Source organism: Musca domestica, unplaced genomic scaffold (genome assembly GCF_030504385.1).
Source record: "Musca domestica strain aabys unplaced genomic scaffold, Musca_domestica.polishedcontigs.V.1.1 38, whole genome shotgun sequence".
Taxonomy (NCBI): domain Eukaryota; kingdom Metazoa; phylum Arthropoda; class Insecta; order Diptera; family Muscidae; genus Musca; species Musca domestica.
In genome coordinates, this window is record NW_026712324.1 from 1,009,270 (window position 1) to 1,028,760 (window position 19,491).

Consider the following 19,491-nt stretch of genomic DNA (forward strand, 5'->3'; position numbering starts at 1 on the left):
TTCAATTTTTTTTTAATTTAAACACTTTAATAAAAATTCTAATTTAATTTTATTCCAACAATTATAATTATATTAATTTTTTTTATTTTATACAATTTTAAATATTTAATTATTAAAAAAAATAGTAAATGGTTTGACCTCTTTAACTGATTAATTTAATTTATTAAAACTAAGAAATGTTACTTTTAATTCAAAAAATGTAAATACTTTTAATCAAAAATATTAACTTTAAATTTGCTTTCAGGTTGGTACCAAGGCGAACGCATACGTGATGGTGCCGTTGGCTGGTTCCCCGGCGACTATACGGAAGAGGTCAATTCTGCCCATGTTCGTGCCCGCAATCTCAAGCTGAGACATCGTCTGCTAACATTTACCGCCACCTATTTAGAATCACAAAAACGCAATAAATGATCCAAAAGGAAAACCAGTTTATGGTCGACAAAGAACAATTTAAGGGACTTAAAAACTCCCTCACACAATACGTAGTAATAGTTCAGCCTTATAATCATTATTTTAGTCTCAAAAGAAAAGCAATATAAGAAAAATTTATTTCTATTTTTAATATTATTATGTATGAAAAAACTATTGTAATAACTCCCCTTTATTTGTATGTATTTATTAAACATGTGATATCCAATTAATATAAAAAAGTAATTGTTTTTCGAAGAAAAAAAAGGAAATTGTTAATTACCACACATTATTTGTTTTAATTTGTTTAAGGTTATGTTCGTTTTATTTGTATTTGTTTCTTTTATATGCAACAATTTAGTCAAATAGTTTTATACGAAAATTATAGTAATAATAATAATAGAAATTATATATATTTTTATAGTACATATACATGCATGTATTCCCTAGACTTTCAATATTTTAAGATGTGAATATATAAGAGATTTTATTATAACGATAAGTTTTGTATAGTAGTAGCTTTGTGTTAGTTTTAATCGAGTAAATAAATACCAATGCGTGTATACAAAATATATCAATTTACAAAAATATTTTAATAAAATTTAATACGAAATGTAAAAAAATAAACAATATTTAAAAATAAATATTCAAAATAAATCATTTATTTAATAAAAAAATAAAGCAGAGATTTTCATTCACTTTGAATTCGTTTGTATGGGATTTTTAATTTAAAATCAATGTTGTGACGTCACAGTCAAAAGAAAAATGGTTTCGCTGAAATATCGCCAGAATACCAGGAGACCAGAATTTACTAGTAGGGTTTAGAGGAAATAATTTTGGTCTGGCAACACTATTGTCCATAAAAGTGTTGGAAGTTGCCAGACCGAAATTTTTCAACCGCATGCGCCTGAAAGTATGCTTTGGATTTTACAGTTTATGGCATTGCCATTTCAACATTTCTTTAGTGGTTGTGCCTAGAAGTAAACTTTCAATTAGTTCTGTTAAACGAATATTAAATTAAACACAATCGTTTTTCTTTCCATAGCTTATTTTATTCAGTTGTTAATGTTTTTAAATAATGAATACAATTAATATGATGATAGGGAAATTGAACTCTAAAAAAACGCTGAAATTTGTTGATAATTTTTTTAATTAAATACAAAATTTGAACATTTTTCTTTCGACCCCAATTTTCAAATTTCACACACATTTTATTTTTCCTTAAATGAAACCCCTTTTGTTCAAAGACGGGAAAAATTCAAAATTAGTAGATTTTTGCAATTTCTGGAAGAGACCATATAAATACTCTGTTCCATAATTGCAAGAATGTAAATATTTTTATGATATCGAAAAGAGTTAAAAAAAAACTTGTGTATTCCTGCAGGTTCTGGAACAGAGCAAAAAAAACAATTGAAATTTCTTAATGAACAAACGAAACGTAGAAAATATTGACAGGTAAGCAATTTCATTTATAACTTTATGGTCATTTTTGCGTGTATCTGGACGCATCGTTATTTTGACAATAACTATATAAACTCAGATTTCTTGTTAATAAATTAAAAATGGGATTTTAAAAATTAAGGTGGTTGCCTTCGTTTATTCTTTAAAAAATTTCGAATATATTTCTTCATAGTTTGTTTGTTATGGCAAAATGTTTTCAATATTTTATTATGATTGTTATTTAGTTTGCAATGAGAACATGGTATTAGCACAGGCATTTCATTCGATAATATCGATATGGAAACTATCAATCGATACCCCTTAACAAATGAATTATTGATGGTATCGACATTGCCATCGATTGTTTGTCACCTCTAAGAACAGATTACTGGAGTGGAAAGGAGAAGGAAATATATTTTTCTCTGTTTTACAAAACAAATCTCGAAAAACACTCTTTTTGGGTTGGCTGTCAAATCTTGGCGTCGACATAAAATTAAAGTTTCTTTCTTAAAAACTTGTGGATATATCCGACGTTTAAATGTTTTAATAAAAAATGCAAGAGAAGAATTCAACAAGCAATGGATCGGCTGGGTACATGCAGGTAAAAAAACAACGTGAAGGAATGAAGTGTTATCGAGTTAAAAGCAGGCAACATGCCATTGCCAGCTAGAAGTAACAATTCCAGGTAAAATTTAGGACAACAGTTGCGGAGGGACTTTTAGGACAACGGAAGTTGTTTTGTGTTTAGTTAGTGAGACATTGACGATATAAGCGGCAAGTAGACATGGTTTTGTTAACCCTTGTGGCTTTGTTGTTCCCTAAAAGTGTTACAATTGTTGGTTTAAATTAAATGTATACCCAGCTGGCGGAATCATCTGAAATGTTTGCCATAGGTATGTCTTTTACCCTGAAAACAACATAATTTTATTGGTATGAAATCCATACTTCCCTAGACTTGGGATTAGAACGTTTATCTTTTCACGTCCTAGAGGACAAGATTCCAAGAACCGGTCAAATGTCACCTACTGAAAAAAGTATGAAATTTATTAAAATTTGGACATGCTGTAGTTTGTACAAAATGTTAACCCTCGACAGAAGACCGACTACTTAACTACTACTGTAGGGTATTCCAGGCAGAAATCTTTGCTGTCAGAAAAGCCGTAGAATTGCTAATGAATCGAACTGTTGAACTGAACGGACCGCTGGCTATATGTTTCGATAGTCCAGAGGCGCTAAATTCAACCACCATCAAATCTATGGTAGTCCAGGAGTGCAGGATTGTTCTGGAAAAAGTGAAGTCCTTTATTAAGTTTTGCTGGTTTTCTGGTTACAGTAACATCTCTATCAATGAAACTGCATATGAATTGGCAAGAAGTGGCTCCGAGTCAACTGTTCTAGAGATTGAGATCTCGGTGAAGCCACCTTTATGTCACTTCTTCCAGATAATACATAAACATTATTCTGGAAAATTTCACCATAACTGGCAAAAATCAGGAAGCTGTATTGCTTCCAAAATTCGGACGGTGATCTCACTCACTTCTATGGCGAAATCTGACCTAAAACTTTTAGTAGGCTTAATAACAGATCACTGTAATATTAGAGCCATGACTTCTACGTATGGGTGACGATGGAAACTGCGGAACACCTGCTTTGTCACTGTCCAATTTTTTTTAAGAACCAGACAGAGGATTACGGTTAAGCAAACTCCAATACTGAGCCATCTACAATTCTTCAGCTAGCCAGAGGACTAAAATGGCTAAAGACAACACGATAAATTCTTCGTTGATACTTCTTCTCCTACATAATCTTAATATATCTGTATTTCTTTTCCTTTCACTCTAATCAGGATGATCACAATGGACCAGCAGGTCTCCGAGTGGAGCGGTTGCTAAGTAACTGCACATCCTCTAACCTAAAAGAAGTGCCAATTATATACGTAGCCGGCGTTGGGTATACCCCTTAAAATATGTTATTGCAGTCAGGATTATCTCTGGAAATATAGATTTCTGCAAAAAATATATATATATGGGGTAAAATTCAGCTAGGTGTAATCTCAATTTGTTCTTAATTTTTTAAATATATAAAACAATTTAAATATATAATTTACGGATTAAAGATCTCCGATAAATACATTAAGGAGCCCGTCGAGCATACCAAAAACATATTTTTTGTAAGACCTGAGTGTGTCCTTATATCCAAAAATACATTGAATTTTTGGTTCCCATAACAACAACGTTGTTAGAAAATAGAATTATTCCACACCACACACCTGTATTGTTTGTCTAGTAATAGAGTAATCGAAGAAAAGGTACGCAATCACAATACACGCTAATTTTTAAACGACTATTTAAATAAATAACATTTTAAATCTTTGCAGCTTAATGCGAGGAACGAGGATGTAGAAATCTAAAAAGTAATTACAACATGGTTTTGCCCTTTAACAAAGACGAATTTGCATTCCGATTTAATGAGAGGTGGTTCTATGGCATTGGATGTTCAAAATTAACTTAGTGACATTAAACGCCCTAAAAATATGAATGGGGCTCAACTTTACATCATAAACTGTGTAAACTACAGCCAAATTATGTAAATTACGTCAATATTCCATTTGGTCTCTTTTGAATAAATTCCAAAGATCTAAATGCCAGCTACAGTCAATATTAAACTATCCGAAACCGACACCATCCGATATAGGATTTCCAAAAATTGAGTAATAAGGGTCGAAACCATCCCCAACCAGCTATATAAATCCACTATAGATCTAGCTTTATAAAGCCCTTCAAAGATTCTTCTATTTAGGCTAAAAAGTCTTGAATGTTTAGAAGACCTCATGGATTTTCGCATAACTGAACCCTCGGAAAGATTTTTGTTTGTAAAAAAACCTCTGAAAGGTTTTTTGTTCATAGAAGTCCCACTAATGGTCATCTGGATGAAGTCTTCAGAACACCTCCTAAGGGTCTTCCCTACAAATTTCTTCTTATAAACCATTTACGCATAGAGCTCAAAATCCAACCTTTCATTTATAGATGACTATTGAATGGTCTTTCTTTTATAGAAGATTTCCGATGAACTTTTTGTCAGTAGGACGTCTGAAGAAAGTTAATATTTATAAAAGATCTCGAAAAAGTCCTATTTCTATAAGAGGTTCTATTTGCAAAGACTTTTGAAAGGTACTGGTAATAGTAAAGCGATTTTCAACACCCAAGGAAATGTTAAAACTTTAAAAACATCTAATGTTTCCCATTATTATTTTTCCCATTATTATTTATTATTCAATTCAGATTTTTCACTAAAAAGGGGCAAAATAGCTATTACTTTGTACTCGAAGAACGCTTCAACTTCGTTTGTCATTTTTATAATATCCGCCATAGTATGGAGGGTATATTAAGTTTGTAACATCTCGAAATATACATTTTAGACCCCACCAGGTATATATATTCTTGATCAGCATAAAATTTATGTCGATTTAGCGTCCGTCGAGTCCGTCCGTCTCTGGAAATCACTTTAGCTTCAAAATGAAATTAAGTAGTAAAATTTTACTCAAATTAATGCTATGTCTGCAGGACTTTTGGTATTGAAAATGGGATTGGAATTGTAACAAATTTTGTATTTAAAGTTCGTAATGGGTATTTCAACCTATGACAAAAAATTTCGTATGCGGGTTCACGTTTTCGTATAGCAACCATATGACGGTACCTCCCGATACTCGGTATTTTTTATGATTTTTGCGACATTATTCTCCGGAATTGTAACAAATTTCGTATTTAAAGTTCGTAATGGGTACTTCAACCTATGACAAAAAATTTCGTATTCAGGTCCACGCCTTCGTATAGTTGTATATAGTAAGAGGTAGTTTTCGAAATTGTTTTTGAAATTTTTCAAGTTCCATTCAAATGGTGGAGGGTATTAAAATTCCGAACTTGGCTACTTTTTTACTTGTTCTTCTTTGTTTTGACATATATAATGGACCATAAGACTGCTTTTATTATCCTGTATTTAGACGTTCTTAAACCTTAATTCACTTGAATTTTCGTATTTAATTTTGAGTCAAAACATAATAACTCTATTTTTTTAAATTATTAACAATGAAAATGTTCAAGACCTCTTTTCTGAACGGTTAGTAAAAACGAAGTGAACCCACAATGTTATTACATTACTTGGATTTGCTAATAGCTTATAAAACAAAACCAATTTGTTTGTTATCAGCAAGTCTGGGCTTGGGGTCAAATTTGTTGTTTTCATGTTTTTATTTATTTTTTTTTTTAATTTGTGACCACATTATATTTCCGAAACGCACCAACAACAACTATTCATACAATTGTTTGGCCTTATCGGCTTTTTCAATCTCGGCATCAAGCGAAAAGAATCCAACACACACAAAGTGCGCTATAAAAAAGCAATCCAGTCCAGCTATTTATGACTATGTCAAACATTTAGTTCAGTATTTAGTCACATCAAATGAAGAAGCTCTTAGTTAGTTGACCATTTGTTTAGAGTAGCTTTTTCATGTCGATACACAAAAAAGAACGACTTAATAAACAAATATAAATTATTGATTTCTTTCGTTTTTTACTTCTTCTTTTAGACAAAACGTATGATTAATTTAAGTAATTCATCAGATGAATATCTTTCGGCAAATGATGAATCTTTTACAACGATAACTACAGGACAACAGCAAAGTGTGGTGGGTGGAACAACAACAACAACGACGACAGCAGCGCCGCCACCATCATCGCAACCAACAACATTGGCAGCACGCAAACAATTATCTCCTGCCGACCCGAATGAGCCAGCCAAACCCCTATCCGCATATGCTTTGTTTTTCCGGGACACAGTCAGTGCCATTAAGCAGCAGAATCCGAATTGTACATTTCAGGAGCTATCGAAAATTGTGTCTTCTATGTGGGAGGCCCTGGATCCGGTACACAAAGCCGTATACAATAAGAAAAACGAGTTGGCCAAAAATGAGTACATTAAACAAATGAGAATATATAGACAACAACAGCCATCACAAACAGCAGCTGTAGAAGGTAGCAATAATAACGTAATACAACAAACACAATCTCCAACCGTAAACCAAACCCTAGCCACAGCCAAAGCAAATCTATTTCCAAACATGAATCTGAATCAGCAAACGGCAACGATTTTTAATCAAAACAGTGCAACAACACCAGTTGCCGAGTCAATGATCAATAACACAGTTCCGGTTACAACACCCACCGTTGTTACTAATGCCACCACTACTACCGTTAATGCTACCTCTGCCCCTTCGGGCGGCGAACCAATGCAAATTGTCAACGATGGTGAAGTCATCCAGAAATGCACAAGGGAGAATTGCAATAAACGAGCCATTGTCAATCCCGACTGGGAAGATGAGTACTGCAGCAACGAATGTGTTGTCATCCATTGCCGTAATGTTTTCAATGCATGGGTACAAGCCAATTTGGAGGCCAAGAAACAGCAAACAAGTGATATGCCAGCACAGACACCCGGAGCTAATACGTGAAACTAGTCGGACGGCCTTAGATGTTTTCTTTAATATCCACAGATGCTAACTTAACCTTTCCGCAAACTTACAACAAGAGTTTTGTAATGTTTTGTTTTTAACTATTGCCACTTGATTGGCTTTCAAGAGGAGAAAAGCGATGAAAGTTTAATTTAAATGCAATGCAATTATTTTTGGTATTTTAATGGATTTCGAAATTGAGAAATGCAAACATTTATTATTATTATTATTTTAATTATTAAATTTTGAATTTAATGTATTTAAAAAAACAACACAACAAATTTTATATATATACATAGAAAATAAATTATTAATTTTAAGCTAGAGCTTTCTAAGTGAGATTTTGATAATGTTTTCAAAGAATTACAGTTGTTGGGAAAAGGTAAGTATGATTGTTAAAAAATGTTGCCAAGATTTTTATAGGATTTTAAAAATATATTGGAGATTTAAAGTACTTAAAAAATATATTATTAAAGAATAAGGGAATGCTAAAAGTTCAAACAAATGAAGAAATAAAAGATTAGGCTTGCACCTTGAAATATTCTTTGTATACCTTAATCGCTTGGTTGAGACTTTTATAGATTTTAAAAAGTATTTTTAATACCCTCCACCATTCAAATGGTGGAGGGTATTAAAATTCCGAACTTGGCTACTTTTTTACTTGTTCTTCTTTGTTTTGACATATATAATGGACCATAAGACTGCTTTTATTATCCTGTATTTAGACGTTCTTAAACCTTAATTCACTTGAATTTTCGTATTTAATTTTGAGTCAAAACATAATAACTCTATTTTTTTAAATTATTAACAATGAAAATGTTCAAGACCTCTTTTCTGAACGGTTAGTAAAAACGAAGTGAACCCACAATGTTATTACATTACTTGGATTTGCTAATAGCTTATAAAACAAAACCAATTTGTTTGTTATCAGCAAGTCTGGGCTTGGGGTCAAATTTGTTGTTTTCATGTTTTTATTTATTTTTTTTTTTAATTTGTGACCACATTATATTTCCGAAACGCACCAACAACAACTATTCATACAATTGTTTGGCCTTATCGGCTTTTTCAATCTCGGCATCAAGCGAAAAGAATCCAACACACACAAAGTGCGCTATAAAAAAGCAATCCAGTCCAGCTATTTATGACTATGTCAAACATTTAGTTCAGTATTTAGTCACATCAAATGAAGAAGCTCTTAGTTAGTTGACCATTTGTTTAGAGTAGCTTTTTCATGTCGATACACAAAAAAGAACGACTTAATAAACAAATATAAATTATTGATTTCTTTCGTTTTTTACTTCTTCTTTTAGACAAAACGTATGATTAATTTAAGTAATTCATCAGATGAATATCTTTCGGCAAATGATGAATCTTTTACAACGATAACTACAGGACAACAGCAAAGTGTGGTGGGTGGAACAACAACAACAACGACGACAGCAGCGCCGCCACCATCATCGCAACCAACAACATTGGCAGCACGCAAACAATTATCTCCTGCCGACCCGAATGAGCCAGCCAAACCCCTATCCGCATATGCTTTGTTTTTCCGGGACACAGTCAGTGCCATTAAGCAGCAGAATCCGAATTGTACATTTCAGGAGCTATCGAAAATTGTGTCTTCTATGTGGGAGGCCCTGGATCCGGTACACAAAGCCGTATACAATAAGAAAAACGAGTTGGCCAAAAATGAGTACATTAAACAAATGAGAATATATAGACAACAACAGCCATCACAAACAGCAGCTGTAGAAGGTAGCAATAATAACGTAATACAACAAACACAATCTCCAACCGTAAACCAAACCCTAGCCACAGCCAAAGCAAATCTATTTCCAAACATGAATCTGAATCAGCAAACGGCAACGATTTTTAATCAAAACAGTGCAACAACACCAGTTGCCGAGTCAATGATCAATAACACAGTTCCGGTTACAACACCCACCGTTGTTACTAATGCCACCACTACTACCGTTAATGCTACCTCTGCCCCTTCGGGCGGCGAACCAATGCAAATTGTCAACGATGGTGAAGTCATCCAGAAATGCACAAGGGAGAATTGCAATAAACGAGCCATTGTCAATCCCGACTGGGAAGATGAGTACTGCAGCAACGAATGTGTTGTCATCCATTGCCGTAATGTTTTCAATGCATGGGTACAAGCCAATTTGGAGGCCAAGAAACAGCAAACAAGTGATATGCCAGCACAGACACCCGGAGCTAATACGTGAAACTAGTCGGACGGCCTTAGATGTTTTCTTTAATATCCACAGATGCTAACTTAACCTTTCCGCAAACTTACAACAAGAGTTTTGTAATGTTTTGTTTTTAACTATTGCCACTTGATTGGCTTTCAAGAGGAGAAAAGCGATGAAAGTTTAATTTAAATGCAATGCAATTATTTTTGGTATTTTAATGGATTTCGAAATTGAGAAATGCAAACATTTATTATTATTATTATTTTAATTATTAAATTTTGAATTTAATGTATTTAAAAAAACAACACAACAAATTTTATATATATACATAGAAAATAAATTATTAATTTTAAGCTAGAGCTTTCTAAGTGAGATTTTGATAATGTTTTCAAAGAATTACAGTTGTTGGGAAAAGGTAAGTATGATTGTTAAAAAATGTTGCCAAGATTTTTATAGGATTTTAAAAATATATTGGAGATTTAAAGTACTTAAAAAATATATTATTAAAGAATAAGGGAATGCTAAAAGTTCAAACAAATGAAGAAATAAAAGATTAGGCTTGCACCTTGAAATATTCTTTGTATACCTTAATCGCTTGGTTGAGACTTTTATAGATTTTAAAAAGTATTTTTTTATTCTTTGATAGACTTTGAAAATCTTAAGAAATCCAAATTTTGGCTTAGATATTTAGCTCTTGCAAAATCTTTAAAAACATTAGGACGTAAGAACTTTAATAAGCTTTGAAATGTTCCTTTAAAATACCATTATTTTGGTTATGAATATAAAAATATATTCTAACAAGTAAAATAGTTTCAGTCGGTTTTTCCCGCAGATGTGTGCACCCAGCCTTGAGTTATTATTATTCAAATTGTTGACCCTATATGGGGAGGTTCCGAAGCAGTTGGTTAATATTGAACAATTCGCAACTGACCTAATACTGATATAAATATTACAACGTGCCAGATTTGGACTATATCGACTACTTCCGATACTTTATATGAGATATGTGTAATTTTCGGAAAATGTGGAAATATGCGTAAGGTACCAGATATAGCGGACAGAAGTATTTCATGTTCATACTTCATCTAATACAGATAAAAATATTGGTATTGGAAAAATTACGAGAAAATCGAACATATATATATCCAATTTTATGCGAAATCATAGATTCCGATAAATTACACATTCATATTAGATTTTTGTTTAAGAAAAAATATAAATATAGCAAGTGGTAAAGAATCGCCGACTTGTTTCGCAAGTTATGACAGATATAAGCATTGGAAATTGTGACCCTTTGTGAGTGAGGTACCAGAAGGAGTTCGCAGATATATATCATCTTCACATCACACCTTTCGTTAGCAAAATTTTTTGTATATGTGCAATTTAAAGTGAGTTAGATGCTTATTTCGCGATTTATGGGCGTTTTGTTTTTCAAAATCTTGACGGAAATATTGAGATGTATCAAATCTAAATGGGGTCGGTCGTTATTTTCGCGTTTTAGGAGCTTCATGGATACTCAAAATGTTGAGCCTTTGTGAGGGAGGTACCAGAAGGAGTGGATCGATATAATCCATCTTCACACCAGACCTTGGGTTAAAAAAATATTGTGATGTGTGTAATTTTGTGTAATTTTAACCCTTTGTGGGGAGGGTACCAGAGCGAATGGTCCGATCTCTACCATCTTTCTAACAGATCTTTTGTTGGTGGAAATATGGAGATTGTGCCAAGACTGAATGGAATCTGAAGATAATTTCGCACAAGGAGTGAACCGATATATTCCATCTTCACACCAGATCTTGGGTTAATACAAATATTGTGATGTGCGTAATTTGAAGACAATCGGACTCTTACATCACATTTTATAAGAGTTATAATTATTCAAAATTTTGACCCATTGTGGGGGAGGTACGTTATGGAGTGGATCGATATTGTGCACCTGACCTAGCACTGCTGCAAATATTAGGATTTGCAAAGTTGGAGCAAAATCGGATTATCCTTTCTCTTTCTGTGCATTAGTATATTTTTTTGAAAATGTTTGACCTTTTGTGTGAGAGGTACCAGACGAAGTGGACCGATATTGCTCATCTCCGAACTTGATCTAAGTTTGATAATAATATTACGATGTACCATGTTTAGACCTGCCAACCAGACAGAACGATGGTCTGACATCGCTACATCGACTCCAAATGTCCTGAAACGGATTTGGACTGAAGAGACCTTGGGTCTAAAATCGTTATTTCGATGAGACACGTTTTGGCCGTATCAAATATATAAAAATAGTCAATGAAGATCATATTTTTGGTATAGCCCCTCCGCACCTCCCTTTTTCTCATTTTTTTAAGATTTTGGCTTCAATTTAAAATATGTTTTCACAGCGGGTAGTTTAACTTCTTTATAAAAAATATTCAATTTAGGTCCAGTTTTAGGAATATCCCCAAAACTGTATATAATTGCGCTATATAAAAGGCCTAGTCCAATAATAAGGTGAAAACATGAATATGTGTTTGAATATTATAGTACCCTATTTATAGTACCTTTAACCATATTTTTCAATCTAAAACATTTGGTTCAGTTCAATTTTTAAGTACTCAAGTTTCCCCAAAATCATTGCTTTGTTCCAAAACATGTAAGAAACTACAACTTTACCACCAAAAAATGTAAGAATCTACAACTTTGTCACTTTTTCGATAAAAATCGGTTCTGGTAGTTATTTTCACATTCTTTGAGGCACTGAAGAATTAAACATTTTCTGCTTGGCGTTGACAAATCCGGTTTTAAAATCATTGTTGGAATATAAAAAGAAAATGAGATTATTTTTAGCACTAATGTTAAATTTGTTGAAATCAGGTTTTTGACTTTTGCCAAGGTTCGAGAACACTGTGCATCCCTAACCTTGGTCTAAACACAAATAAATAAAAAACAAACTCCACAATTAAATTTTTTTCGGCTATAATAATATAGTTTTCATTTTTATTTGTTTGTATTCATACATAATTGTTTTGTTTTTGTTTTATAATAATATTATTTTCATAATTATGATGTTTGCTTATTTTCATTTTATTCAAAAATGTTTTTCTTACATATTTTAATGTTCTTTTGTTTTGGAAAAGAAAATAAGCAGAAAAAGAGAATTATTTTGAAAATACAAAAAAAAATATATATAGAGAAAACGTTTTTGTATGTTATTAAATTCATAATTAATTTTTGGATAATTAAATATTGTAAAAAAAATGAACGTAGATAACTTAATTATACCAAAAAATATGCTTAAACATTATATAAATAATAGTAATTATTGTATTTATATTTATATATATAAAAAAACTGAAATTAATAATAAATCACTTGTTGGTGGAGAGACTAAAAAAAGTAAACATAACAGAATATAAGAAAATAATAATACAAATTACTTATTATTATTTCTGTTTTGTTTTATTTTGTTGTCTCCTTTTTCGCAACTATAATTAATAAGTCGTTTCGCAGAAACCTTATACAAAAACAAGCTTCAAAAAATTATTTTCACAAAACACAATACTTAAAAATGAAACTTTAAGAAAAAAAATGTTGATGTGAAAAAAAAAAAACAGGCAGAGCGGAAGAGATTGCGAGCTTTAAGCTGGTAAAAATAAACAAACAAAGGACTTTAAAAATGGGTGTTTATTTTTTTTAAGAAAATAAAAATGAAACTTTAATTTTAATTATTTACTTATTTGAATAACAACAGAAAATGTATAAAAAACGAATTCTTATGATTACAAAAATAGTATTTTAAAATTATACCTTAAGCAGAGATTTCTTAATAGAGACGTAAGTAAGAAAACAATTCAAACCCGATTTGTTTCTTAAATTTAAAAAAAAGCTTTTGTAAAAACTAGAATTGAGTTTGTTAGTTTTTTTTTTAGAATTTATTCAAGCAAGGAAGGATAGGGGGATTTATTGGGCATTTCACATAATATAGATGTATAGTATGAGTGGGTGTGTGTGTAATATATCTTCATTATTTTTAAAAATATAATTTTTTTTGTTCTGAAGAAAAAGAGTTTTAAACCCGAAGGCAGTTCTATTTTAGTATTTTTTAATTTTCATGCAAAACAATCTCACCAAGCATTCAATTTTTTTGTTTGTTTTGGAAATAAAGGCAGATATATTTTGGGGAAGAAATAAAAAGGAAATTACTCGAAAAAATAACGCCAGAATTTTGTTTTGGAAGATCATAGCCCCCTCTTTTCAATTACAACAAAGTATTTAGATATTTGTATACCATGTTCACTGTTTTCTTTGCTGCATCCTAAAAGTATGCACGCAAAAGCAGTTTATCGTGTTTTCCACCACACATGCAAAATTTAATATAAGAATTGGAGCAAAGCTATTTCAAAAATATTTGAGTAAAATTGAAAGATATTAAAGAACCAAGGCAAAAACAATTTTTTTGAAATTATTTGCAAGTAAAACTGAAAATTTATTTTGTTGGAGTGATTCTGAAGGACGTTTTACAAATCTGTCTATAGCAAATTGGATCCAAAAGAAGGAAAGATTATTTTGATATTTTCTATGTTACATATAGAAGAGCATTTCATTTTTTAATATTGAAAATTCAATCAATTCACTAATATTTTTTAAATCCCAAATGGGATAAATGGAAACTTTTGTTGGATTGCTTCTGAAGGACATTTTTACAAGTCTGTCTAGTTATTATGAGCAAATTTAATCCAAAAACATTTGAAAGATTATTTAGTTCTTTTCTTAGTTAAATATAGAAGAGCATTTCATATTTTAATATCGAAAATTTAATTTAATGAATTCATTAATTTTTTTTTTAATCCAAAATGGTATTAATGGAAATTTTTGTTCGAGTGATTCTGGAAATTTTTACAAATCTGTCTAGTTATTATGAGCAAATTGGATCCAAAAATGGAACGATTATTTAGATCTTTTATAAGTTAAATATAGAAAAGCATTTCATATTTTAATATTGAATATTAAATTCAATCAATTCATTCATATTTTTTGAATCCAAAATGGAATTATTGGAAATTTTTGTTAGAGTGATTCTGAAGGACAAAAAAAAAAATTCGATTATACTCTCAGTTTGTTCGTTGGCCCCTTCCCAAGCATTTTGAATCACAAGAGTTATTGAAAGTGAGCATTCTTACATATGTTCGTCAACATTTAGAATTGGACTGTAGAACTTGGCCTGTGATCCCGCAACGTAAAGCCGAATATCTTGATGCTCTATACGCTTAGTACAAGACCATCTCACATATTTGGTATTCATAATTGAAATTAAGTCACAGATGAAATGTTTAAAATTCTTGTCGGGAGTACCCTCTTATTTAAATATGGATAAATGGAAATGCAATTAATTCAATAAAAATTTCTATTCAACACCTTATTAAAATCCCGTTCATTATGTTTTAGAACATATGCAACTCCTTTATATGAAAAGAATCATTAGGTCTCGTTGTTGATTATCGACAGATCTTCTTACAGAGAATTTTCTAAGCCTTTGGAATGCTCAAAATCATACTTTGACTAATGGGGAGCCGAAATCTGTGCAATATTTCCAAAAAATACATAGAACATTTTGAGGATGTAAAGACGAACAATATTACAGGGCCTCATAACAAGGGGAAAATAAATTAAAAAAACAAAACAAGGATACCTGAAATACTTTGGACTGGAAAAAATGAAAAGATATTGGGGTACATAATTGGACTACTTAAAAGATTAATCAAAACCTCAGGTTTGGTTCTTAAGCGGTTACAAATAATCTAATATATTTCTGACTTCGGTGCTGTCCTAAAACAACTTTTTATAGAGGAATTAAAAATCAGCAAGAAAATCAGATTTCAGATCCATTTCATTCCCTTAATATTTTTAAGATCACATCCCCCCAACTATAAGCCTCCGTTCTGACCCCCTAACCTAGACTCCATTTAACATTTCGAAAGGATCGGACCATTGCAACCTAATTTGAATAGACCATAACCTTCTTGGGAGAATCGATGTTTCCTACGTTTCTACAGATAGAAAACATCTATGGATCTCTCATGTAGATGTCCTTCAATAGTTTCTCAATGAATTAAACGGCATAATATTGGAGTAAAAAAAATTTTAATAGTTTTTCTACAGATAGGCAGTTTTTTATAGGTCTTCCATTAATAGACGCCTTTTTGGATAGACGCGACCTTCTGTGTGTGGCCTTCAAAAAACAAACTTCTTTCTATTGGAATCAAGAAATTAATAGATCATTAACATTCTTCCACGTTTTGGAGGCCCTCTTAAGGTTTTCCACAAATGAAAGACATTTTATGGATACGGAAAGAAAGATTTTTTTTATATTGCAGATCAACATAAATAGAGGACCTTCTACAGGTATTTTTACGGTCTTTGGTATTGAATGTACGATATTCTTTTTTTATTGTGCATTTTTACTCTAAATATAATTTAATCTTATTTTGGCAAATAACTGTTCTTCTAGGTTTAGAAGAGCTCCTATGGACACCGATAGCGACAAGAAGCCAGAATTTTTGCATTCGACATCGAAAAAAATCCAATTGTATCGAATTTAAATATGTTTTGATTGAATTTCAAATTTCTGCAGACACAACTAAATACGTAAATTCATTTTGGAGCGAAATTTGTTCGGTTTCGACTGCAAGCATTTGGTCCCAGGTCCAGATCACACTTTTGGTGGAGGGTATAACAGTTCCGAAGTGGATTTTTTTCATATTCTGAATTAGAAATTCTAAAAATGGACTTTTTCAAGAAAATTCTCAATAAAACAATTTTGTTTTCTTAACAAATTTTAAAATGGAATTTTACCAAATCCATAAATATTTTTGAGTTGTTTTCGAGAGTAATTTCTAGTTCCAAATACTTAAAGGAAAATTGATCAAGAAAACTCATTAGATGTTTTCAAGCAAGAGGGGGGCTCATGTGCAATTTTGCAAAAAAAAAAAAAAAAATCTAAAAATTCTTCCATATTTTGAGGTTAATTTCCTTTAAAACAAGCAAACATTGTGTTTGAAAAGCAAAACAATTTTAAGCTGAAAAGGGGGCTTGGATAAAAATTCAAATAAAAGGTGATTTGTAAAAAGCTTATAATTTCTATAAATGTTTGTTTTTTATTTGTTCCTGCTCATTATTTTCCAAGTAATCATTTAATTCTAAATAATATCACCAAAAAAGGTAGTTACTTTTACACATATCTCGTAAACATAATTAATATTATTAACTGTTTTTGTATACATACTATAACTTAATTGCTAAAATGAAAGGATTTAGGGGGGTGGCGGTAGAAAGGGTGAAACAAACAAGTTAAAAAAACGTTAAGGAAAACATTATGTTTTCCCCCATTTTATGTGTTATGTTGTTTCTGTTTAATTTCTTCATAATTAAACAAAACAAGATATAAACAATTCAAATTCAGCATTCGCGATATTAGCATGCAGTTTACATGCATGCAAGACTTTGATTAATTTCATTTTTATTTTCTTATTTCCATTGAACGGGGCGGGTTCGATTTTATTCAGTTTTGTGGTTAACTGAATTATGATTTTTTATTTTTATTTTTTTTTTTTATATAAATTTGTATTCTTTTGTTTATTGTTGTTGTTGTTTTTTTCTCTTTGTTTTGTAAGTATTGTGCTTTAGTTACTAGTTGTTGTATGTTTTTGTAATTCGTATGCTATTTTGAAATCTTTTGCAGTGATAGTTTTTGGGGAAGGGATAGGAAGGTTTAGGGATTCAAAAAGGTTTTTCCTCTACAAAAAGATCCTTTGATGCGCTGGGTTTTTTTGATTTTCTACAGTGTCGTCAACTAAAGCTTAGTGTAACGTTATACTTATTGTTGTTCTGTTTGTTCTTTTCGATAGTTTTTCGGTTTTTGTTTTTTTTTTATTTTCAACAAGCCTTTAAATTGTTTATGTTATTGACTAGAGTTGTTTTGTTGTTGTTGCTTTTGCCACTTGGTTGCGCGCCGCTGTAAAAATTAAGCCAATGCTTTTGTTGTTTGTATTTTTTTTTCTGTTTTGTGGTTATCAAAATACATAAATAGCCAAAAAGGAATAACGGTTGTAACGATCAGAAAACGGGGGATAATTTTTAATAATCTGCAAAGAGGAAGGAAGAGTATTTTGTAATTATTTGATATGCCGTAATTTAAAGGATCTTAATCTAACATTTACGAATAAAGAACTTATTCTAAAGAAAAAATCGTTAAAAAAATATGCCTGATGTACTTCAGGAATAAACAATTTGCTTTTGGTCCGATAAAAAAAAATATTTAAAAATATCTCTGTAACTCAGTCTTCCTCAGGAAATTTTCAAATACCCTTCTTCAGCATGAGGTAAGGAAAATCTTTAAAAATTAAAGGATTGGTATGGAAATCGGGTCCAATTCCATTTTTATCTGAATCACACTCTGGGTCGATTTATGCATGTCCGTCCATCTGTCCATGTGTTTTTATGAACAAAGTACAGGTCGCATTTATTGCTTGATCTAGATGAAATTTTGCACAAGTAATTTGTTTGACCCAAGGACGAACCCTATTGAAATTGGAGATAATCGGTCAAAATTTATATATAGCTCCAATATATATCTTCGTCCGATTTTCTTTCTATTGTGCACCAAACGTGTAATATCAGCCTAAATAGTATGGAATTTTGCACATAATGTATTAATAATTGTTATTTTTGTCCTCCGCAGCCTTAATACAACTCAGAAATACCTTTGCCAAATTTTATCGAGATCGTTTCATATTAGGATATAGCTCCCATAATTTCAAGTTAATTGTACACCAAATGGGTAATACAAGCCCGAATTAAAAACGCACAAATGCCTCGGAAATAGAAATAGATTAGGAGTAGAATATTCTTCTCATATATTAGTTTCTTTGGACTTTAAATTATAACTATAATCATAGTTGGTATGATTTAATTCTCACAAATTCCCTATAAAAACATTTATTTGTTATGTGAAGCTCTACTAAATATGTAAAGCGGTGTAGGGTAACATAACATCGGCCCCGCCCGACTTTAAGACTTTCTTTACTAGTTACCAATGAAATGGTTTGGTAAAAACCTTCAAATTACCGTAAATTCCTGCTAAAGCGGGTTTTAAATACCAAATTTGAAAATAAAATCTCCAAAATACCAAAAATTTGGAGGAGCCTCTTTATGAGTGATAAAAGAAATAATGTGCCTATTTGAGCAGTCTTCTGCTACAGAAGACATAACCCATTACAAACTATACATACTGAATTTTAAACGATTTTCCTGGAAAATTTTGCTAAAATCATCCGAATACCGGAAGGTAGCGAAATATGGGGGCTATAGGAAAACGTGATCTGCCACAAGAAATATAACCCATTACGAAGCCTATGTACCGAATTTTAAATCATTTCGTTGCAAAATGTTTTTAAATCATCCGAAACCCGAATATCAGGAGAATCCATTACGAATGTAAGTAGCGAATTTTAAATAATTCTTAAATTTCAAATCCACCGATGAGACAAAAACTTATCGAACTTTACAAAAACTTAGACTAAAAATTCACGTTAAGGACATCGATGCTTTCTCGGAAAATTTCTAAAAAATCCAAACATAAGACTCTGATGATTCCTTGAAAAAATTCCTAAGATATCCATATATAAGACCCTGATAGGCGCTTACAAAAATTCTTAAAAAATCCTCAAATGAGACTTTGCTCGCGAATTGGAAAGATTTTTGAAATAATATATGCATAGCACCCGATGATTCCTCAGAAAAATTAGTGAGAAATACATCTATAAAATACTAATGGAGTATTACAACAATTGGTAAAAAATAACATCAATAAGACTCCGATTGTCCCACAGAAAAATTCTTCAAAAATTCATGTACAGAGCACTGATGGTTTTGCGGGGAATTTCTTAAAAAATCTTGATGGTCTCCTAA

General features: G+C 31.4%; 4 protein-coding genes across 11 annotated transcripts in view; 3 read left to right on the top strand and 1 right to left on the bottom strand.

Annotated features, from left to right (window-relative positions):
* Positions 1-1,025, top strand: part of LOC101894901 (ephexin-1) — a 150,821-nt gene extending 149,796 nt beyond the window's left edge. For 2 of the 7 annotated variants that reach the window (XM_059126310.1, XM_059126309.1), the window contains exon 7: positions 245-1,025. In XM_059126310.1, the coding sequence (XP_058982293.1) occupies positions 245-411 (167 nt within the window). In that variant the 3' untranslated portion in view covers positions 412-1,025. The remainder of the gene's footprint in view (positions 1-244) is intronic. The other 5 variants (XM_059126312.1, XM_059126313.1, XM_059126314.1 and 2 more) reach the window with 4 other exon arrangements.
* A 1,225-nt stretch (positions 1,026-2,250) lies between these two features.
* Positions 2,251-7,680, top strand: LOC101892302 (TOX high mobility group box family member 4). Of its 2 annotated transcripts, none has more exons than XM_059126316.1 (2): positions 2,251-2,449; positions 6,434-7,680. In XM_059126316.1, the coding sequence occupies exons 1-2, from the start codon at positions 2,402-2,404 to the stop codon at positions 7,352-7,354; spliced, it is 969 nt and encodes a 322-aa protein (XP_058982299.1). In that variant the 5' UTR covers positions 2,251-2,401; the 3' UTR covers positions 7,355-7,680. The 2 variants fall into 2 exon arrangements, with proteins under 2 accessions (XP_058982299.1, XP_058982300.1); XM_059126317.1 differs by lacking the exon at positions 2,251-2,449 and adding an exon at positions 6,173-6,321.
* A 722-nt stretch (positions 7,681-8,402) lies between these two features.
* LOC131804046 (TOX high mobility group box family member 4-like) lies at positions 8,403-9,911 on the top strand. The gene is made up of 2 exons (XM_059126318.1): positions 8,403-8,552; positions 8,665-9,911. Exons 1-2 carry the CDS (start codon positions 8,538-8,540, stop codon positions 9,583-9,585), a joined length of 936 nt encoding a protein of 311 aa, XP_058982301.1. The 5' UTR covers positions 8,403-8,537; the 3' UTR covers positions 9,586-9,911.
* Positions 9,912-17,437: 7,526 nt separating this feature from the next.
* The window catches only part of LOC101894578 (serine-rich adhesin for platelets), a 120,761-nt gene continuing 118,707 nt past the window's right edge, over positions 17,438-19,491 (bottom strand). Inside the window, exon 5 of the mRNA XM_005176952.4 lies at positions 17,438-17,666. The gene's annotated coding sequence lies outside the window, so the exon portion shown is untranslated. The remainder of the gene's footprint in view (positions 17,667-19,491) is intronic.

What these genes read in the sequence shown, in the direction of transcription:
- LOC101892302 (XM_059126316.1), top strand. Translation starts at nt 2,402, where the DNA reads ATGCAAGAGAAGAATTCAACAAGCAATGGATCGGCTGGGTACATGCAG. An exon ending in GATCGGCTGGGTACATGCAG is followed by an intron (nt 2,450 to 6,433) that starts GTAAAAAAACAA and finishes TTCTTCTTTTAG; the next exon opens with ACAAAACGTATGATTAATTT.